The sequence below is a fragment of the Thalassophryne amazonica genome, chromosome 6, assembly GCF_902500255.1.
Source record: "Thalassophryne amazonica chromosome 6, fThaAma1.1, whole genome shotgun sequence".
NCBI classification, from domain to species: Eukaryota; Metazoa; Chordata; class Actinopteri; order Batrachoidiformes; family Batrachoididae; genus Thalassophryne; species Thalassophryne amazonica.
The window spans coordinates 99,709,006-99,732,833 of NC_047108.1; the positions used below are offsets into that span (position 1 = coordinate 99,709,006).

At 41.2% G+C, this 23,828-nt stretch overlaps 1 protein-coding gene across 8 annotated transcripts in view; it reads left to right on the plus strand.

Annotated features, from left to right (window-relative positions):
* Positions 1–23,828, plus strand: part of camta1a (calmodulin binding transcription activator 1a) — a 919,840-nt gene that overhangs the window by 128,262 nt on the left and 767,750 nt on the right. The window contains exon 2 of one of the 8 annotated variants that reach the window (XM_034172939.1): positions 661–742. The exons of the other annotated variants lie outside the window; for them this stretch is intronic. Within the exon in view, the coding sequence (XP_034028830.1) occupies positions 661–742 (82 nt within the window). The remainder of the gene's footprint in view (positions 1–660; positions 743–23,828) is intronic. 8 annotated transcript variants of the gene reach the window in all.

Here is a 23,828-nt window from a genome sequence, read left to right on the forward strand (position 1 = left end):
AAAACGTGCAGACTTAAATAGATGACTGCTTTCTGCAGTGACTGCACAGCCATTTGTGTAGGGTTTTTTCTTTTTTTTTGGCAAAGAGTAATGCCTTTGTTGTCCTCAGTGTGGTGGAGCCTCACAAACTCTTTTCTGGGCTACTATAGGATTCTATTTTGTTGAAGAGAGAGAGAAAAAACAAATCTAACATTCTCTTTGTCTTACTACTGTCTACACTGCGCGTAAGCTTTGAATTTGCTTTGTGTGCAATCGAAGGAATGGCGCGGATATGAAAGCATGAAATGGAATGCAGGAGTGATGTGTTAGCTTTGCATTGGTGTCTGGCTTCCTCTACCTAATTTTGCTGAGAGGTTTTGGAATGAGCAAACGCTTAATTTATGGTCTTGGTGCTGTTATAGGATGATAAAAAAGATGACTTCTGTTGTTTTAAAGGGTAAGAATAAGTGTGTCTGTGATTGACTGAAGCCCAAAATAACCCGCCACCACTTAAGGACACGGAGCATCGCTGGTTTGTATGCTTGCTGTGAGGCAGTGCTTACTTACTACAGCATTGTGTCACATTAATATTTGAGTGCTACATATTGTCAAGTAGATTTAAGACTTAAACAGCACTCACTGTGAAGTGTACTTACATCAACTCCTGTTTATTTCTTCCAGAGTCATCCATACAGACGCCATAATGGCTTCCCTGTTTATGTTGAACATGACCTCTACTCCCCTGACCTCCTGCATAATCTTGGTAACCATTTCATTTTTTTTTTTTTTTTTAAATTTTGCACATTATTATTGATTTTGCCCTTTATGCCGTTATGTATCACAATCATTGCCATTTTGTATCACAAATGTTCTTTTTCCCCCCCAGAGATTGCTTGTTTCTGTCACATCAGCTTGTTTAGTTTTATTATGTTCGTTTATAACTTGAAGGTTGAATTCTATTAATTTAAATGTCCTTTTTGTTGTTGTTGTTTTTATTTATTATTTCACCCTTGTCTCTCTGTGCTTGGTTGCTTCCACTGTCCTTGAGCCGTTAGCTTTACATAGTCAGTTGCGTGTGTTAATGTGTTAAATTCTTTTTAGATTTTATTTATTTTTATCTTGACATGATGAACCATCCAACTGTATTTTGATTGATTTATTTGCTATATTTTTATTTTCAAGGATTACAACTCCCGATGTCATACATTGTACACTGCAGTAATTCTCCATCATCATCATCTCTCTCTCTCTCTCTCTCTAACCTTAGCTTTGTTGCGTGTGTGTGTGTGTGTGTGTGTGTGTGTGTGTGGGCAGGGGTATGTTAGCACTAATAGTAAACAGAAGATGTGGGAGGAAATATTGCAGTATTACATGCCTTATGCTATTATTTGCTGAAATATCAGCTCAAAACCTATGAGCCAAAATAAAAGGCATAATCTCTTTCCAAAAACATAAAAAACAAAACAAATAAGCCTTTGTCCTGGTAGGCGATAGGCATTCAGTAGCAGAAAGCTATTGAGTCCACCGAGTGGCAGGGCCAGGGCTAGACGTTCAGAAAGCTGGCAGCAGGAGGGAGAAGAGAGTCACAAGGTTTCAACCCAGAGCAGTAGACTTGCTTGTCTCAGCAGAGTAAACATCACCCCTCTTCTGCACACAATAATGACTAACAGAGGAGGACGTGCCCAGAAATACTATCAGGACTACTGTCTCATCCTGCTAGACCCCACACACAGCCTTCCATTCATCTCCCAGCCTTTGTATACCTAAGTGTTGAGCTGTAACCTTGTGCTGCGTGCTGGACACTTCTTAATAAAGGTGCAGTGCTTCTTCTTACCTCTTGCCCTTGTTTGCTTAAAGTAGCATCGTCACTCTGTATGGGCCGCCTACCTTATCCCTTATTCAGAAACAACAAAGTATTTGCAGTCTACACTGAAATTTGTCTCGGGAGCACAGTGTTTTTGTGTACAGATGTAGTGTCCATTGTGCACGTGGCCTTATCAGACTCCAGTCAGTAGATGTGGAAATGCGGCACAGGAAATTATGAGTGATTGGGAGCATCTTGAGATCTGACCCCCAGTTGCTTGACTGATTTTGTGTTAATTGGTTGTCGTCTCCCACTTGACACCATCAAAGCTTCAGGCTGGAGGTGAGACAGATGAAATCGTTCTATGTTATCAGTGGCACTTTTATAAGCATTCCAGAATTTGATTGCAATCACAAACCCATCACCAGATTATTGTCCTCATGTTAATGATGAACTATAAAAATGCAGCGTGCCTGCAACTTTAAAGCCCTGGTCCCACCAAATAATGAAGGATGAATAATGAGCCACGTAGCATGTTATTTTTGATACAAGTCCAGTTATTTAACAATCATGGAAGAATAGTGGCTCTGAGAGGCTCTTAGAGGCAGAATATTCATCTAACGGCGCTCATCTCTGAGCGTGGTGCTAATTTCAAGAACTTCAAAAATTTAGCAACAACAGCGTGGGGCGGATTGTGTACGAGGTACTACGAGGACAAACAAGGATTTAAGAGGCATGTTTATAGTGAGGAATCACAACAAACAGTTGCCCCAAGGCGCTTTATATTCCAAGGCAAGGCCATACAATAATTACGGAAAAACCCCAACGGTCAAAACGACCCCCTGTGAGCAAGCACTTGGCAACAGTGGGAAGGAAAAACTCCCTTTTAACAGGAAGAAACCTCCAGCAGAACCAGGCTCAGGGAGGGGCAGTCTTCTGCTGGGACTGGTTGGGGCTGAGGGAGAGAACCAGGAAAAAGACATGCTGTGGAGGGGAGCAGAGATCAGTCACTAATGATTAAATGCAGAGTGGTGCATACAGAGCAAAAAGAGAAAGAAACACTCAGTGCATCATGGGAACACCCCCCCCCCCCCCCCCCCCCCCCCCAGCAGTCTAAGTCTCAGCATAACTAAGGGATGGTTCAGGGTCACCTGATCCAGCCCTAACTATAAGCTTTAGCAAAAAGGAAAGTTTTAAGCCTAATCTTAAAAGTAGAGAGGGTGTCTGTCTCCCTGATCTGAATTGGGAGCTGGTTCCACAGGAGAGGAGCCTGAAAGCTGAAGGCTCTGCCTCCCATTCTACTCTTACAAACCCTAGGAACTACAAGTAAGCCTGCAGTCTGAGAGTGAAGCGCTCTGTTGGGGTGATATGGTACTATGAGGTCCCTAAGATAAGATGGGACCTGATTATTCAAAACCTTGTAAGTAAGATGAAGAATTTTAAATTCTATTCTAGAATTAACAGGAAGCCAATGAAGATTATTTATTATTAATTATTATTATTAATTATTAATTATTAATTAACAATAATAATTAGTCATTATTAATTATTTTGTAGCAGATTATTTATCATTTTCTGTCAGAGTTTGGATGTTGAAAACACCGCTAATCACTTCTGGAATCACAGAGGACATTTGGAGTTTTTTCCTCTCTCTGTCTCGTGCTGAGGTGGAGAACATATTTGGAACAGCTTAAAAGGTAATTATTTGTCATGTTTATATTGTAATAGATTGGTAAAACTGTTGCATGGTCATTCCGTCTATATAAGCAGCTGTAAAAGTGTGTTTATGATAGATTTAACATCTTGTTATAATGGATCAGATGAGACACACTGACGCAATGACTCACACGCAAGACAAGCATTTACGCAGAACGCGAGCTTGCAAAAAAGAGCGATTTTGCAGACAGTAATGGACAAACACAACGTAAAAAGTTGGATCACAGTGTCAAAATGACTGCTTCTAGCTGGTCTGGTTATGGATGTGTTTTGTGTTGTTTTCTTTTTTTGGGGGGAGTGATTGATTCACACAGTTGCGGGTGTATATAATTAAAGGGGCCACCTCATTGTGGTGACTTTTTTTTTTTGGTCACAGAGAGCTGGGTGAACATGCAGAACTGCTGCATTTAATGACTTTGTAACACAGGTGAACAGCACCCCGGTGCACAGATACCCACACCGGCCGGACTGTACAGGAGCATCTTTTTTTGGACTACGTTTAAAAAATATGACATCTTGAATGGATGCTGTGAATTGAAAACCCTCACTTTAAAGGTACCATGTGTGGGAGGGCTGGAGGTTTGGACCAAACCCATGCCTAAACATGCACCACAGTCACATTACATGGCGCTACATGTGTTATGTGTCGGACGCAGCTCGGAGAACCGACCAGCGTTTGAAGGACCCAGTATGAAATAAGCAGAGCACGGTACAAAGGCTAACTGAATTTAATACATAACAGTGAAAATGTAATAACAGAAAGGTGCGGCCTGGCGTGGTGCGCTCCCAGCAGCGCTAACGGTCCGGAGCCAGAAGCTGTTTCGGACCCAAGGACCCCGCCGACACCCCCCAGGTGGCCGCAACAACCGAGTCTGTGAAAGAAGGAACCATTATGTGAGTCCACACTCTACACACAGAACACTTAAAGGTGTACAAACAGCAAACACTTCCTGGCTTGATTACTGATCAGCTTCCCAACCTGCAGGCATGGAACATCCCGTTCACAAAACTCCACCGCAGTGGAAGCTGATACATGACTAACATACAGCTCAATACAATAAGGTGTGAGGGACACCACATTTACTGACTGTATAACTGTTAGTCACAAAATCCAACGTACCTCAGGAAGTGTGCTGACGAGCGTGAGACCTCACCCCCTCCTCTTTCACAGACCGTGCATCAAACCTGGACATTCTCAGCGTCCGCTGCTGATGAGATGGCTCCCAAGACGACGATCTCACCCGTCTGGTCACAAGGTCGAGTCTCTGGCAAATACACACTGTGCACTCCAGTCTTAAATGCCAACATGCTCCAATCCATCCAGATGCACCTCAGCTGTGAGTCCTGACGAGTCGCAGGTGATCAGGGTGAGGTCCTGACAGCCTCAGCAACACAGCCACTCAGTCCCAAATGCACGCCACCTGGGAGGAAAACAAAAAGACAAACAAACCGGCAGCCAGGCCCCCCCAGCCATATAACAACATGGATCATATGTGGCTTGACGTGGATCATGTGCGATGACACGAGCCATTCGAGGCTGGACGGGGCTCAAATGACAGGTCGTCTTGGCTCACTAGAGACTGATAAGTGGCACATGTGAGGTACAGAGAGGCACATTGAGGCACCTTAGTGGCAGATATGTGATAGCTTAAAACGTGGATCATTCTTCGAGTGTCTAATCAACATCTTGATATGGCACACCTGTGAGGTGGGATGGATTATCTCAGCAAAGGAGAAGTGCTCACTATCACAGATTTAGACTGGCTTGTGAACAATATTTGAGGGAAATGGTGATATTGTGTATGTGGAAAAAGTTTTAGATCTTTGAGTTCATCTCATACAAAATGGGAGCAAAACCAAAAGTGTTGCGTTTATATTTTTGTTGAGTGTATAACTGATTGTCATGGAGCTTGTCATGACAGTTGTCAGTTGTTCCTAAGCCCAAGATGATGACCTCAAATGTCTTGTTTTGTCCACAATCCAAAGGTATTCAGGTTGTTACCAGAGAGGAGGAAAGAAACCACAAAAATATTCACATTTAAGAAGCAGAATTAAAAAAAAAAAGCCTTTTTTCCCCCTCTCCAAAACGATTATGAAAATAGTTCGCCATTAATTTCGTTGTTGATTAATCATTGAATAATCATTGCAGCTTTTTTTTTTTTCATTATAAGATTGTGCACTTTAGTAATGAACCAGTTTTCATGAAACCTGACAAAAAATTGTTGCAGTCTTGGAATAAGTTTGGGGGAAGTTGTAATCACTTTTACGAGTACCTTTTACTAATGTTTTACTTAAATCAGTTTGTATTTTGTTATTCATAACTACTGACAGATTTATACTGAATGATTTCATGTCTTTATTCTGAATTTTAAGCCAGTTTGTATTTACACATAGATTCACAGACAAGTTAAGTACAGTATTTTATTGATTCAATGCCTGACCTTAAATAGGGGCCTGTTTCAATTAATTGCCAGGTCAAAACTTTGCCTGAAAAATGTTGCCTTAAATAACCGCCAGTCTTGTTCAAAGGCCAGGTCTCTCATGTTAGCCACCAGACGTCTCTGCCTGGCTGATTGTCCATGTGCTCGGTTGCAGTCAATATGTGGGTACGTGACAAGTGTCCAAATGGCAGCCTCCTGCATCAGCGTTTGTGCTGACGGGCAATATATCTGTAATTTGAGTCCTGAGGGAGTGACCCTTTCTCCTAGTGATGTTAGGAAAAGGAATAACAACTTGCTGAAAAAGAACAGCAAGGTGGGTGCAGTTTGCAATTCATTTTTTTCATTTCCGCTGTGGAGTGGTACCTTAAAATCCAAAAATGAAAGAGCATACCAGGCTGTTATGTTGCAGAGGAACGATGGCAGGTGGCACACTGGTAGGATTTGAATTTAACACTGCATTGATTTCTTACCATCGAGAATGTCTAGGTAGATTCTTCATGACAGATCTAAAGCGGTTGTCTTTGTTTTGCCACACCCAGGGATATATGTGAAACTTAACACCATATTGACTGTATCCATGTATTAGTTCCACGTTCTACGCCTGATGGCACCGGAACGTCTAGTGTGGTCTCGTCAAGCGCCAGATCCACTACAGCTGGCTCAGCAGAAGAGCAGTAGTTCTGGACAGGCAAAGTTATCTCCATCGCTGGTTCCTCCAGGTGATCAACAAGAGGGTTTGGTGACTCTCTTCGCTCCCAAACACAGGAACGAGGGGCAGGAATGGAGTAGTTGTTCCACTCCAAAAGAACGGGGATGATTCCTTTTTTTAACAAACGGCGCACCTGTGTGGTTGATGGCTGGATCACATCAGCAGGCAGAACATGCAGAGAACAGACTCTGGTGTTACTTGTTACTACAAAATGATCCCTCCGAATATTTATGACCCATTTCGTTTGCTGCTCAGTATCTTTCGGGAAAGAGAAAAAACTCAGAATGGAGTTACACAGCGCAGAAGCTGTACATTTGGGTACACAGCAGTGATAGCTTGATGTGCTGTCCTCTCTTCTCTGGAAAGAAAACTTGGTCTTCTTCATTGTCATGACGGATACACGCAACCACAAAAATATGAACAATGACAAAAACAACAACAAAAAAAACTAGAAACGTAAATTGATTAAAGTTTTCGGATATCGAACACAATCAAACACTGGCATCCGCTATAACCGGAAATGACAGAAATTAGAGATTTTAATGGAAATACATCTCACTACTCCGTGCATATAGTCCATTACAGTGCAGGCAGCAAGCAGCATTTTGTTAATAATCACCAACCTTATATATAGGCCGGCCTCGTTTAGGCGCCGGGTCTGTGCACGGTTTGAAAAAAATAAATGCCCGCGCTTTTAATCAAGGAAACACCATAGTTCTTTATAAATACTAGGTCGTAGTGTCAATGCTACATGGTTGCATAGAGAAAAAAATGTATTTACTACTCTTAGTATTTTTGATAAAATGGGTGGGTATGTTTATTATTATTATTCCACGCTGACAGCTCACCTCTTTTGTCAAAACTAGGTAAAGCTCAATTCGCACTTTCACGGATATGCATCCTGCAAGAGAAACCTTGTCCTAACCTTGGAAAATCTTAGAATGTACAGAAAGGTGTCCTCAGTTAACCGCGATGTCATGACCTCTTTAGCCTCTATCTATGTAGACATAACACTTGATATTCCATCACTGTACCATGGTTTTGCTTTAAGCTGCCTCAGAATTGTTCAACAAATGCCCCCTCCCCCACTCATGACTTTTCATATGCAAATGAAAGTGTGTTTGTAAAGCTCGGAAAGTTTTCATACATGTTGTGACATCACCAGGAGTTTTTCCTGAAGAACCATAGTTCTTCACGAAACCATAGTTGTGTCAAAGCTATGCTACTATGTGCATGCTATGGTTGTTTTTGCACACATTGCTTGGTACAAGCCTCTTGCATTATGTCGTCACATCAGGCACTCTGCTGGCATGTTAGATCATCAAACCGCACACCTCTTGCATTTGTGAGCAACTGTGGTCTTATACCAATTTGTCACAGATATAGACCATGAGCATCCAGGATGCATGTCCATGAAATTGAGAATGGGGCTTAAGCGAAAAATAATTCATCTTCTGTTATAAATCTGTCTGACAGGATTGACACTCCTGTGACTTTTATAGACTGGCTGGGTGTGGTTGCTGTCAGATACATTAGGGTTACTTTGCTTCACTTGTTGTTCAATGAGGGACTACCAAAATCCTTTAAATAGGACACAAACACAACACAGCGGAGATCAGGGAAAATCCTTGCACTCACATGCTGACAGTAGTACACATTACCATGGATACCCAATGATCTTACCTATTTTTATTGCTTCCTTGACAGCTCCTGTGCTGGATTTCATCCATTTTATATAAATTTTTAATTTTTCCTACTATAAATGGTAAATGGACTGCATTTATATAGCGCTTTTCCATCTGAATCAGACGCTCAAAGCGCTTTACAGTTATGCCTCACATTCACCCTGATGTGAGGGTGCTGCCATACAAGGCGCTCACTACACACCGGGAGCAACTAGGGGATTAAAGGCCTTGCCCAAGGGCCCTTAGTGATTTTCCAGTCAGGCAGGGATTTGAACCCATGATCTTCTGGACTCAAGCCCAACACCTTAACCACTAGACCATCACCTCTCCCAATGACTATGACACAGTCCCCCGATTGGTGACTTTGCATTCACACTGCAAACTGGCCAACATACCACAGTTCACCTGGAAGTGGACCATGATCCAGAGCTGTGGTGTTTGCATGACAGCTTTCATAAAATACTAAATGAAGTGAGCATAAACGCCAAAGCCTCAGAGTGTGTTTGAATCACAGCCATTTCATTCAGGTCCAAAACCATTCAGTTTGGTTAAAAATGTTGGTAATTATTTTATCGGAGATAAAAAAAAAGAAGTGTGTTTAGCATTTACCATTTCTTTCAAAATATTCTGCACTTTAATGTTCCTTCAAAGTATTCCTCTGTAATTGCTCTATTTAAAAAAATAACCTTTTAGCTGAACTTGTATAATGAATAAGAGTCCTTTCTTAAAACAAACCAGAAGTTCTCCACCATTATCAGCCTTGAATTCATAAGAGTAAAGCAATAAGAACTGAATCTCCACCCACAGTAGCCTCAAAAAGGTGCCTCCAATTAAGTGTCCGCTTTGCAGTTCTGCACTTGTGGAATATACAAACACAGACAAATTTTACCTGGGTTGCATTTTATGTATCCAGCAGAATTAAATGCAGAAACATTTGTTATACCCTGCTGAACAAAGGCTTTGTGTACCTCCTCATGTAGTGAGAAGCTGGAGTGGAATATTTGTGTAGTCTTAAATAAAGGTTGCGGCAGAGGTTCCCAGACTCGGGGAAATAGTGTCATGGCATGAGTGTACTACTGAGGGAAAAGGTGAACTGAAATAGCATTTTAATTAATCTGATTTACAGGGGAACAATAAATGGGCAGGGGTGATGACCAAGCAGTTAAGTGTGCTTGTTTGTAGTGCGTAAGGTTCCTGGTTCAAACCCACCCCTGCCAATTCTCCAATATGGAGTTGCATCAGGAAGGGCATCAGTCATATAACTTACGCTAAATCAACTTGCAGATCCACCTCGGATTTGCTGTGGTGACCCCGAGTGAAAACAAGGGAAATGCTGAAAGGACTTACTTCCAGGGGAACAATAAATAATACAGCTCTGATGATCCAAGCAAGGCCATTAAGAATCAGATTAGCTACAGTACATGAATTAGAAAAAAAACATTTGCTGTATATATTTCAATTCAGTTTATTTATTTAATGCCAAATCACAACGTAAGTCATCTCAAGGCACTTTACTAGGGTAAGGACTAACTTTACCCACCCCCAGAGCAAGCACGTTGGCAACAGTGGTAAGGAGAAATGCCCTCCTGTGTTTTTTAATTATAGGAAGAAACCTCATGCAGACCAGACTCAGAAGGGTGACCATCTGCTTTGGCCATACTGCCAATAACAAAGAGTCAAATGAAAAAGTGCAGCAAAGAATTACCAAACAGGCAAAGACAGCTATGGTAAATGTCATCCAGGTATGTCCAATAATGACCACTTGTGAACCAGGTGGTAAAGATAGTGGACCAGTGCCCATCATAGTCAGATGACTGTTCAAACCCTTAAACCTTCACTGGCACTAGCACTTAAACTATCTCAGTGCTCCTTTTCCTGTCAATGAAGGTAAGGACAGTACTTTTGGGATGCATGTGATGCTCCTTTTCCATGACATGTCCCACAAAATGGGACCATAATTGTTAGATTTTTTTAAAGAAAGAAATCAGGTGATATTTTTCAAGCTAAACTGTTGGAGAATACAAACAGAACAAGAACTAAAATTGTTATTCTCTGGTTTCTTGTCAGTGTGCGTGCACCTAAAACTTGCATTTTTAACTTGTTTTTTTTTTTATGTTCAGCACAAACTTGTGTAATGGCAAAAATAAATGAGATGCGCATGTTTGGTGTTTGATAAGGTCCAGCCCGAGCATGTTTAATTTCCATAGTTTAAATGGGGCTATCGCAGTCTGCAGCAGAGAACAGCAACCGTCCTTTTTCCCCGATGTTTGCAGTTCAAGGGTGTATCAAAGTAAGTTCTGTGTGAGGGAAGGTGTGTACCAAACTTACTACAAACGAGCGCTGTATTCATTATGCTGTAAAAAGGGTAGTGGCATCAAAAGGTTGAGGACATAGTTGAAATACAAAGAGGGAAGTGGCCCTGAAATTTGCATGGTGAGAAAAAGCTGGCTGAGTGAAGACAAGTGTTTGCTATGCCTGGTGATGTGTGAGACAGAGCGTGCAGAAGATTATTGTTAGCATACTGTGAAAAGATCATGAATTCCAATGATTCCCCAAAGCACAGGCGGAAGATTTACTGTGACTATGCCTTTCCTCTCTATCTATGGATGTCACTAGAGTGCTGTCTCTGTAGATGATTTTACATTGAAGGGAGTTGATGGTGTCCTTCTGGGCATTGATTCAACATTTGATAATGAGGGAGACATGCTATTTCAGTCAAACCCTCCACACCACTCAGCAAGCTTAAAAAAGAGAGGGAGAAGAAACAGATGACGGTGAAAATTTCATCCTTTAGAGCCTGTTTAATATGTGTTAAGGCGTAGCTTGCGAGACCTCTGGGCTCCGGTAATTTCAGCACATCAAAGACGTTCCTCCTCCTTAAGCTGGTGTATTCTTAAGAAGCGCTCGTCATATACAATCAAACATTCACCCAAGGATCTTGCTAAGAATACCTCCAACTCTGTCATTTTGTTAATTAAAACAAGGCTAATATAGGTGGGTCAAAACCACAGCTCGGCTGTGTGACATAATGGAGAGTAGCTGGTCGTCCTTGTCCCTTGTTGACCTGTTTTGTTAACTCTCCTGCTGTATTTCACTGCCTGATTAGATGTCAGTCAATTAAAAGCACATTTCTGCTGGGAGCAGAGCGGCCTCTCTGCTTGCCGTAGATGTCGTGAAAAAGGTAGCAGTGCTGTGTAATGTGGGTCCCAGAGCACCATAATGAAATATCTGTTACAGCAGAAATATAGAGACAACCCAAACTTTCATATCCAATCAAAAGGAGCTGTGTGCCTGCCTTTTTTCTCTCCCTTACATTGAAAAATTAAAAGGATGTGCCTAGTAAGTCACAGAGGACTCACCCATTTTATAGTCAGCTATGAAAAGCACAAGGATTAATAGACCTCTCCTAATATGCCTTGCATTGGTGGTCCCTGAACACCCTGATCAGGTAAGGCCCAGCGAAGCAAAGATCATTTATAAGTGGTTCATTATTTTACCTTCAGATTCCTCTGTCTGGCATTGATTTAATAAACACTGATGTATCTCCTCGTAGAAGAGAAGTGCCATTTTTCATTTCCCACATTTGCTATCTTTGTTATCACAGTTATCTGTCGAGCCCTGGCATTTCAACCATAATATGCTTCCAATCTCGGCAGCACGGGAAAATAGCATAATTCTTCAATGGCAGCTATTCTCTTTAATGTTGGCTGAAAAATTCTTTAAAAGAAAATATTGTCTTTTATATCTCAAGACTCGGCGCCTGTTCATCCAGAGATGACTTTGTAAATGAGCATTCTGTTTAATAAAGTTCCACCAAAGTGCTCTGATTATCCATGAAAGGATTCAACAACGTGTGACATCAACAGTGAGGTGCAATAATTAATGATCTATCAGGGTGTTCTGATGATTAATGTATTGTTTTTGCAGTTTGATGGACCCATAAACTGTGTGAACAAGACAATGGGTTTTGCCATCTTCGTTCGCAGTGATGTAGAGAAACATCAGCATTATTAGGAAAAACTACATAAAAGGCATAGAAAGGGTTTCTTTTATGAATGTTAATTGCAGGTAAAACATCATGGGTTTCTCTTATTGTCTTTGTAACAGAGAAGCTCGCTTATTTCATTGTATTTTTCCACTCAAAGGATTCTCTGGTGAGGTGTTAAGAGCAGTTTGTGGCCAGATTAGGTGTGTGGCTGGTACATCAAGTCAAGTTGAAAATGAAATGGAATGATCAATTTGTCCTGCATTAATCCCTTCTCTCCAGCTGCATCCTATTGATTTTTTTGTTCAGCTTTCCTGATAACAAGAATCATTTAAAGGTCACATTTTGATGTCTGTCAAAAAGAAAACATTCTTAATGCATTGTGAGTGGCCTTTGAGGCTTATGTTTGTCAGAAAGCACAGAGTGAATCTTGGCACCTCAGACAGTTTAGACATAGAACGTGGCTAAATTGCAGAAGATAACGGCGTTCTGAACTTCACAAGGCAGCACTAATGAAGTCTCCAAAAATGCAGTTGGTAAAACTTATTTCCCTCTGTTTAAATAATATGCATTTCCCTTTAAGATAATAACTGTGATGTATACCAAAAATATTTCCTACCAAGAATACATTTTTAATTTATCAGAAGTCTGCACATTTTGCAAAAATGTAATGGCATTTCTTTCAAAAAGCTTGGGTGTCCTAAGAAACACTCAGAAATATTGCTAATGAAGCACGATTTGATCTTCTCACGACACTGCATCAGATAGAGTTGCGAATGTCCGTATTAAGCAATGTGGTATACTGTCTGATCACAAGTGTTCAGAGATCTGCGTGAACACAACAGTTCTTGTGCTCTTTTTTGCAAAATATCCACCATTGAGCTTTACTTGCTGTTTTGAACTTGAGAAACACATGCACAATGTTGGTGAAGCTCAAATTTAAAAAGAGGACAAACTAATGAATAGAGAAGGAAGGAAATATTAGCAGGTGGAGTCTGTGTGGGTTTCAGTAAAGGACAAACAGATTATTAGGCTGGGTGGAGAGTCCAGGCAGGTATTTTTGGTGGGGGGGAGCTGCAGGTCGGGCAGGGATGTGTTGATTATTCAAATCAGAAATCAGAAGTTCTATTTTGAGGAGGGCTGTGCTTAAAAAAGAGAGAGAGAGAGAAAAGAAAAAATGTGTGACGCACTGCGCCAGCATATGCTCCCAGACTCGACTCCACTGTGGTGTGCAGAGGAAAAGTCACCAAAATGTGCCACCATCCAAATAGTTATAGACATGACTGTAATTAAACGGTAAAATAAACACCTTTCTTATCTTAATAGAAGGAAAAATGCGTGTTAAATATGTTGTTGATTTTGGAGAGAGGTTAGGGCACGCGCACCTTTGCCAAATCAAGTAATAAAATTCCTGTTCATGCTTGCGTTTGCGATAAGATGTCTGAGCAGGCAGAAAAACAACTGCCATTTCTTGTCAAAAGAAGCAGGACGTTATGAGCGAGAAAATGTATTCTTTCTGTATAAGAAAGAAAACAATTTACTTTCTGACGTTTTAAAGACAGCAGTATAGTAGAGGTTTATGAATACTTGATAAGTGTTCCTCATTTTATTGCGTGTGTTTTGCTTGCTACCTGTCCAAGCTCATACTGGTTTTGTAGTGGGGCCCCAAATAGAGGGCGAGGCAAACTGACTGAGTTTAAGAGAAGAAGAGCAGCGAGCTCTTCCACTCACCGTGCCCGGGTCAATATAAAACCTCATTACTGGGGTGTCATAGAAAATTTGTGCACTTTCTGCTCCATCTAGCAGCAATTTTGCTGGATAAGCACTGCTCTCGTTTGGCCCGTTTTAAGCATTTTCACTAAAGAAAGGCTTGCAAACAGGAAGCCATCGCTTCCCCACAGGGCCCTGGCAACCCAAATCCCCTCCAGAGCTGCCTCTGCTGTTATATATGCTGTGTTGTGCTGTGCATGTGTATGTGCCTACTGTGTGTGCATGCACAGACACTCAGCTTTTGACTGATCTTCATGTCTGTAGTTTATGCAGCCTGCATGCATGAATTGTGGAGCTTATGTGCCAGAAAGTATGAACTCAGCCACTGGGGGATGCATGAGCCAGTGCTCTGTGAGTTCCAGCCCCAAGCCCGGAGAAATGAGGAAGCTTTGGTCGGGAAGGGCAACCAGTGTGAATTTTGCCAAATCAAATATGCAGCTCACAAATCGGATTTCCATACTGGATCGGCTGAGCCCCAGGATAACAACAATGGCCACATGGTACTGTTGTCCAGGATGATTCTGCTGGGAACTGGTACTGTTTGGTGACAGAGGAGAAGGAGAGAGTGGAAGAGTGTCTAGAGACAGCGGGAGAGGATGACGGGTAGAAGTGTAATGGCAAAAGATGGAACTTTGAATGTTGACAGTATGACTGTGCAAGTAGGAGAAATGGATGAAGTGACACCAGTTGAAGGGAAGTAGGGCCAGGAGCATTGGAGGTAGTATCAGAACAGCTCTGTCGGTGTGGGTCGGAAAAGAAATGATATAACGTTCATTCTGGAGGAAGACTATATTTAAAGTGTACTGGAGGTGAAGAGAATGTCTGACAGAGTGATGAGTGTGAAGCTGGAAATTGAAGGGTGATGACAGATGTCATTAGGGCATGTGCCTTTCAAAGTGGGGTGTGAGATAGAATAGAAAGAAGAGGTGAAGGAGAGTCTGCCCAATGAAGAAAGAGTGGTGATTGGAATGAACTTCAGTGGCATGTTGGTGAAGGGATTAGATGTAATGAGGAGACCATGGATAGTTACCGTGTCAAGGTGAGGAATGTGAAAGGGCAGGTGGTGGATTTTTCAAAAATGTGGAAATGGCCATTGTGAATATTTATTTTAAGAAGATAGGGGGAGCACAATGTGATGTGGAAAGGAAAAGGTGCACACAGGTGGGCAATGTCCTAGGCGGGACATGTATTCTAAAAACAGTGTAAGGTGTAATTGTAAGGTGGTTCCAGGTGAGAGGATAGCAAGACGGCATCACGTTGTGACTTGTTGGATGACTTCGGAGCTGAAGAAGAGGATAGTGTGTGAAATGTAAGGAGGAAGGTGTTGGGTGGTGATGAGGTGCTCATTGACTGGACAACTACTGCAGACGTAAGCAGGGAGATAGTTCAGAAAGCTCATGGTGTGACGTGAACTGAGAATAGAAGACGGGCAGACTTGGTACGGGAATGAAGATAAAAAGAAAAATATAAGCAGGAAGCAATTGGTGAAAAAGGAATGTGATAGTCAGAAAGAAGAAGAAAGTAGGCAGAAATACAGGGAAATGCTGCTTAAGATAAAGTGAGAGTTGGCAAAGGCAAAGTAAAAGCTTATGAAAAGGTGTACATGACATTGAACACTGACGAAAAGGAAAAAAAAAATACTTGGCAAAGGTACATACCCGGAAAGGATGTACATCAGGTTAGGGTGGTAAAGGATCCAGAAGGAAATGTGCTAATCATCAAGGAGAGTGTCTTGAGAAGGTGAAGGGAGTACTTCGAGGAGCTGGTGAACAAAGAAAATTAGAGGGAGAGAAGGTTTGACAATGTGTTGAGATTGAATCAGGAAGTGCAGTGAAATAGTAAGGATGAACTGAGGATACCTATGAAGATGCTGAAGAGAGGAAAACTGGTTAGTCTAGATGACACACCAATGGGGCATGGAGGTTTTTAAGAGAGATGGGAGTGGAGTTTTTAACTACATTATTGAATATAATCTTGGAAAATGAGAGGATGCTTGAGGAGTGGAGAAGTGTACTGGTACCAATGTTTTTAAAAACAATGGTGATGATCAGCTACAACATCAGGTTATGGGAATAAGTAATATAAGCTAGGCTGAGGGGGAAAAAAGGTAAAGGTTTGTGACAGCATTGCGGTTTCATACTGAGAATGAGCACTGCTGATGCAATGTTTTCTCTAAGATTGCTGGTAGAGAAATATAGAGAAGGCCAAAAGAAGTTGCATTGCGTGTTTGTGGATTTCAAGAAAACTTAGGGTGCCAAATGAAGAGTTTTGGTATTGTATGATGACGTCTGCAGTGGTAGAGAGGTATGTGAGTGTGGTGCAGGATATGTACAAGGACATTGTAATAGGTGAGGTTTGTAGCAGAAATGGCAGAAGTGTCAAGGTAGATGTAGGATTGGCTGTGGGCCCCTTCTTGTTTGCAGCAGTTAAATTGACTAAATGGGAAATGGGCAGCATTTATAGAGCACATTTCCATCTCTTGCAGATAAACACTTTACAGTGATGATGAACACAAGCATTCATACAGAGATTTCAGGTTGCTGCTGTGTGAGGTGCTTAATTCCACACTGTGGACAACTTGGGGATTAAGGAACCTCTTAAAGGGCACCTTACTGAATTTTCCTGTCTAATCGCATAGTTGAACCTATGGCCCTCTGAGCAAAACAAACAAACACACAACAAACGTACAGAAGATGGAGGTAGAGGTGGCAGAGCTGGGATTTTCCTTGTGAGTGATGAGAATGGGCAGGATGTGGAATGATCATATCAGAGGTACAGCGCTGGTAGGTTGGTGTTGAGGCAAGATGAGAGAGGTGAGCCTGGGATGTGCAGTGGAGGGATGCCCGATATATTGTGAGAAGGATGCTAAGTATGGAGCCGCCAGGCAGAAAGAAAAGAAGAAGGCCAAAGAGATTTATGGATGTAATGAGGGAGGATGTGCAGGTGGTTGGTGTGACAGAGAAAGATGCAGAGAACAGGGTGAGATGTAGAAAGATGATCTGCTGTGTCGACCACTAATGGGAGCGGCTGAAAGAAGAAGAAGAGGAGTTAAAGATTCTGACAGGCTTTGCACCCCACAATGAATTTTGATAACGACGATTGAAAAAGAAAAAATTCCACTTTTAAATGCAAGATTTTCCAATGTAGATACCCTTTTTAAGCCTCATCGAATAAACTGCAGTGCTGTTAAATCACAGTGTTATGCTCCTGGCGATGACCTTCTTTTTTGCCTAAGGTTACAGAAAACATTAAAGACATATCTTCTAGCAGAAAAAAAAATGAAACTACATTTTTCAGATTAGGTAATTGTAAGCATCTCTTGGTAAACTGAAAAACTGAAATAATGCTACTTGTCATGCTCCTCAAATTATCTCAAGATAGATCAACATTTATTCAGATTCAGTCAGGTACATAAGTATTTGGACAGTGACACGATTTTTTTGTAATTTTGTGTCTGTGCACCACTGCAGTTGAACTGAAATGAAATACTCAAGATATCTGTGTAGTGTAGATTGAATATGTCTTGGATGTCATTTACATCAGTTATTAAGAAACACAAACAGTGCGGTACTAGTAAATCTGCCTGGTCTGTATTAGCCAGGTCTCAATAACCAAGATGCTATGCAAGAAGGAGACTAGTGAGGGAAGCCACCAAGATACCTTGACAACACTGAAGAAGTCATAGTCTCCTGTGGCTGTGATTGGAGAAACTGTGCATAGTTAAACTTGTATCTGTTGCACTACCAGTCACAGCTTCATAGTGAAGTGGAACAGATTTTTATACAAGAAAATGGATTAGATGTAGGCTCGAATCTTCCATGTACCTTCTGGCAAACTGGAGATGAAATTTCATGTCTTCTTTTGAGGACCATATAGGTGAAGTTAGTTCAGTTTTACATTTTTAAAAGTAGATACTCATTTGTTCTCCTGTTTAAATTGTGCTGCATTTCTTTAGTACTTTTCCATCTGAAACAGATGTTCAAATTGCTTTACAGTGATGCCTCACATTCACACATTTTCTCTTTCTTACTCTTTCTTTCTCTCTGTGTGCTTGAGGGAGAGAGAGAGAGAGAGAGAGAGAGATGTGTGTAGTCAATGATGGTTGGTAATTTTATCTTAATTTTTATTGTACAGTTTTATTTTTGTTTTTTTCTTTCATGTTACTTTTTGTTATTGCTAATCGATTAAGTTAGTGCATTTTATTTATATTTTCTTATTGTTTTATTGGATTTTAATTTGCAACATCTAAATATTTTGTATATGTGGTTGGAAAGTGTGATATAAATAAATTATATTATCTGTTTGTGTTGTTGACGTGAATGTCACTGCAAGATAACAGATCTTTCAACAGGTTAGACATGTTCACCAAACACTGATGCATGACTAATTGAATCCAGGAAGTGACTGAAAGCCTGGCTCTTACTTTTGATCCATGACAATTGCACATTCCCATTTGGTTTTTCAAGTGCCACAGGGCATCCATTGATTTGACAAAGACTGTAGCATCTCCTGCAAAGTCAAGGTGAGTAAACCTTGCCTCGTCAGCAGTGGTACTGAAGATGCTTGCCTTTGCAAACCTATCCAACACACAATCCTTGCAAGTATTGACCAAAGTCAGAGCCAGAACACATCCCTGAGGAGTGCCAGAAATCCCTGGGAAGAAGACTCGACACAGCACCCCTACCCCCCTGGAGGAGTTCAGCTCCAACACTGTAGATCCTTGGAGCTTTACCAGCACTCAGCTGTTAGCTCCCTGACAAGCAGAGTATATTGCTCGATGGTGACCTGCTGGATCAGGGGACACATCTGTACACTGTAGAACCAGTGTTAAATTACTTTAAAGTATTTTGAAAATATTTTAGTTGACCCTATAATGCTCAACACAAATATGAAAGCCTACATTTAAAACAACCATAAAACCTAACAAACCTTGCCTGTGGGGTATTTGCTGCCCTGGAGAGTGATTTTCTGAAATCTACATTCTACTTGCACTCTCTTACACACTCTTTCCAATGTAAAAAAAACAAAAAAATAAATCAAATAAAAGCTTTTTGTTGTTGCTGTCCATTTTGTGGCTGACAGGCACATTGGCAAGCTATTCACATGTTGTTATAATGCCCCCCCCAACCCCTTCATCTGTGCAAAATTGAATTTTATGAAGGCAAACAGAGTGACATGCTTACAAATATGGATTGGTGCCTTCTGGACAGACTTCGCAGCCACATTGGAGCCATTGCTTTGTAATTGAACCCTATAATTCCAGAGATTGTTGAGAGAAAAAGAATCAAAGGAGAAATGATAAGGACAGAAGTGCTGCTTGGCTGTCCTGTAAAGATTTTTTTTTTTTTTTAATGGGTATGCGGTGGCTGAACACTATATATATAAAACAAAAGTCCTGAATAAAACATGACCAGGTAAAAGCCACACATACAGAAAATACCAGAAAGGTCAAAGAATGCTGGCTATAATTATGGCTGGAGTATTTGCCAGGAATGCACTAATTAAACCACAGACAAATGTCCAATCTCAACCTCTCCCTTGTTGCTGTAGCACCACAATAAGATTGCATATTAATCATTTGGAAGGGGAGCAAACACTTTGCTGGGCAGTGCTGCTGAACTAACTTTAAAACACAGGTAAACACAACCCATTTCTCTCGCGTTATAACTTTACAGTGCCCGATAAGGGCTTACAGTGGCCAACACCACTTGCAAATCAAGACACCACCAGCAAAATCAGAAAATGCAAAAAGCCATATGTATTAATTCCACAACAGGTAGATGCAACAACAAAAAAACATCTTGCAAATTTGGGAGGGGAAAAAAGTTTGCAAACACAAAGAACCCCAGCAAATACAGTGTGCAGCACATGGAATAATTTTATTTGAGAACATACCTGCTGTAGATTCACACTGCACTTACAGAGAAACACTTTTAAAAGCTTCACAATACAACGTTAGTGCTCATAACATAAACAACCCGCCTGCTTTTCTCCCTTTATATAGCACCCCTTGGGCACATATTGCGGCGTTTTGGGATTACCTTTCACTGCTATGCAGATGATACTCAGTTATACATGCCGATAACTGCTGGTAATCTCGTTCACATAAAATCCTTAGAAGATTGCCTTGCAGCAGTGAGAAGTTGGATGTCTAGAAACTTCCTACTTTTAAACTCTGATAAGACTGAAATGATGGTTGTTGGTCCAGTGAGACATTGGCATCAATTTGACAATTAGGCCTCGGCTCGTGTGTCATACATCACACTGACAAAGTGAGGAACCTTTGGGTAATTTTTGATCCTTCATTGTCCTTTGGCCTCCACATTAGAAATATTACTAGGACTGCTTTCTTCCACCTGTGAAATATAGCGAAGATTCATCCCATCCTGTCTATGGCTGATGCTGAGACCCTGATCCATGCATTTATCTCTTCTAGATTGGACTACTGCAATGTTCTATTTTCTGGTTTACCGCAGTCTAGAATTAGGGGTCTCCAATTGGTTCAAATTGCTGCAGCCAGACTTTTGACACAAAGCAGAAAGTACAGCCACATTACACCCATTTTGGCATCCCTTCACTGGCTTCCTGTCCCAGTGAGATCAGATTTTAAGGTTCTGCTACTAACCTATAAAATTATTCATGGACTGGCACCTCCCTACTTAGCTGACCTAATTAAACCTTACGTACCGGCCCGGGCTTTACCTTCTCAGGGTGCAGGACTACTTTGTGTCCCTAAGGTGAATAAGAAGTCTGCGGGTCACAGAGCTTTCTCTTATCGTGCCCCTGTTCTGTGGAATGATCTCCCTGCATCAATAAAACAGTCAGATTCTATGGAGATTTTATAAAACAGTTAGATTCTGTGGAGACTTTCAAGTCCAGACTTAAGACGCACTTATTTTCCCTTTCATATGGCTAGCATACTGGTACAGTTTTGTTTTACGCCTTTTACTCTTTTAATTCATTTATTAGCAATTGGAGCGGGCTGCGGCCTCAACTTTACCTAAATTCTGGGTCTTTTAGTGAAGTTTAGGGCTAGTGGCCGGCGATCGCCTTAGTACTTCTCTGTTTTTCTAGTTGTTTAATGCTGACAAATTATACAGTATTTTTTTGTCTTTCTGATGCCTGATTCTGTTTTTTCTCTGTTTAAGGTGAAGCTCCATCCAGAGATGGGAGTTGTATTCATGTTGGCGATCCTCCTGTCCTGTGCGCCAATAGCATTTCTTGTATATTCGTCCGTGAATTGTTCTGTAATTTATGTTTGTAGCATGGCCCAAGCAGAGGGTCACCCCTTTGAGTCTGGTCTGCTTGAGGTTTCTTCCTCAGAGGGAGTTTTTCCTTACCACTGTTGCTCTGGGGGTTGGTAAGGGTAGACCTTACCTGTGTGAAGCGCTTTGAGGCAACTCTGTTGTGATTTGGTGCTATATAAATGAAAATAAATTGGAATTGAAAAACAGCAGTTTCTGTCCAGAGGAAATTGACGTATGGATTATTTGGTGGATTGCGGTGCTCCACCTGCATTGTCTGAATTTGCAGCAGAAACATCTTCAAAATTAAATTGTTGCATGTGCTGTAGGTCATGTTTGTGTTTTATGTGTTTGGAAATGTTTTTCTATTTGCAAGACTATTTTATTATTATTTTTTTTTTTTTTTGTAAATGTTTTCTGTATTTGCTGGTGTTTTTAATTGGGGCCGCTGTCAGCCACTGTACAACTGAGAACAGGCAACAACTGTGGAAAGATAAAGATCCCGATTAGATCAGTGTTGGAATGAGATGAAGGTGTAGTAGCTTCCTGCTGAAATGCAGACCAATACCTGTCAGTATCTCTAACTACACTGAAACGGGAGTGTTTTTCAATAACTCCTGCGTTCAAAGTAAAACACACACACACAGGCAAGAGAAGCGAGTCATGCTGGTGTGAAAGTGTGAGTATCATAGGAGGCTCCACCACAGGTTGAGGATGAGGCTGGATCATGCTGCTTGCCACCTGCAGATTGCCCGGTTTGTGTGCATGTGTGGATCTGTGCATGTTCCATGACTAACTGTATCATGCTGTTTACCTCCAGTGGTGTGTCTGTGGGCGACTTCCTTGTTAGCACCAAATGGTGGGTATTGATCAGAGTGATCTCCCCCACTACATGGAGTTTGGAAAAGTGTACAACATACTGTCCACCGGGGAGGAATGGTGGTGGTGGTGGTGGTGGGGGGGTACCTTTATACACTTATGAAGAACCCTGCACAAGCTACATATGAAGCACTTCAAATGCTGAAACAGAATGAATAAAGACAACAACCCCCATTAGTTTTGTTGTGCTGCTTGTGCTACTGATTTGGTGGAGCAGACATGATATAAACCATGATGATCTCAGCATTTTCAAAAAGTTTACAGTAAGAGGGGAAATCAGACTGGTCAAAGGAAGGGCCTTTTGAGCATCTGTAATACTTCTGATGTGATGTGACAGCAGTATGGTGTAGGGGGGAGGGTACATCTTTTCTTAACAATATTGAAATTCCCTCAGTGGATGGCACAAAATAGCAGCTCACAGTGATGCTTTTACAATGCTCATAAATAGCACCAGTTAACAATGACAGGAAACCTCCTTAAATGAGCCACGATAGTGCGATGCAAAGCTTTTTTTAAATACAACATCTTTAAAAAAAACTCATTGTAAATATAATACTGAACCCAAGGCAATGAGGTGGCCATGTGCTTGGCATACTTGCTTTCCAAATAGAACTTTTATTTTTTTTATTTTATTTGACGACAGACGGTTCAGTTCACCTTACAGTCTCCGGAGGAAACCCACACAGACACGGCAAGAACATCCAAACTGCAATGCCATCCCACAACCTTCTTGCTGTGGGGAATCTGTGCAAACCACTAATCCATCATGTCACCCAATCGTACCCATTTTCTGTGTAGTATGGAGTTGAGTCAGGAAAGGCATCCAGTGTAAAAAAGGAGAAACCGAAAGATTCAGTCAGTCAGACATAATTCAGAACCAACAGTATCTGGCAGCATGACTTTTTGATGAATAATTTGGTATTCACTGGCAACAGTTGCCAGAGTTGTGCTTTCAGTGGAACTTACTTTATTAGATTCATGTGACTGGTTAAAAAATGCATTGTTACACAAATAGCAAGACATTTTGGGACCTGTCTTGTTGATTTACGGTGTACAGTCTATTGCACATAACCCAAATTAATTTTGGGGATTTCCAACTTATTTGTACTATTTGCACATCTTATAATCTAAGGGCAAAGTTGAGTGCTGGGCACAAAGAGATTAATGTTATTCTCTTCATTTGTCGTGGGCATGTTTTGGATGTGAAGCGTACTTGAATGAGAGGGGGGGTTTTTTCAAGTTCATGCATCTGTGCCAACATGTCAGAGCATGCCGACATCTGGCACAAAAGCTCCCTGTGGTGAAGCAGTAAGGTGAATGTTTCATGAGGGTTTCCTTTTATTTTGTTTCATGGTTGTTTTCACATCAGTTTGACTGTGTATTTAAACAAGGTGCACATGTGTCATGAATACTGTTATTGAAGGCACGTCTAAGTGTTGTGACCTTCAAATACTAAAAATGCATTGTGCTGGACTTTAGATCAGCTTTTGGTGGTTCATAGTAGCACTGTCACTTTTTGCTTCCACATGATGCCAGTGCACCTGCACTGTGCCTCACCACACCCAGTTTTTAGATCAACACATCTATGCGTGCATGAGCATAATTATATGTATGAT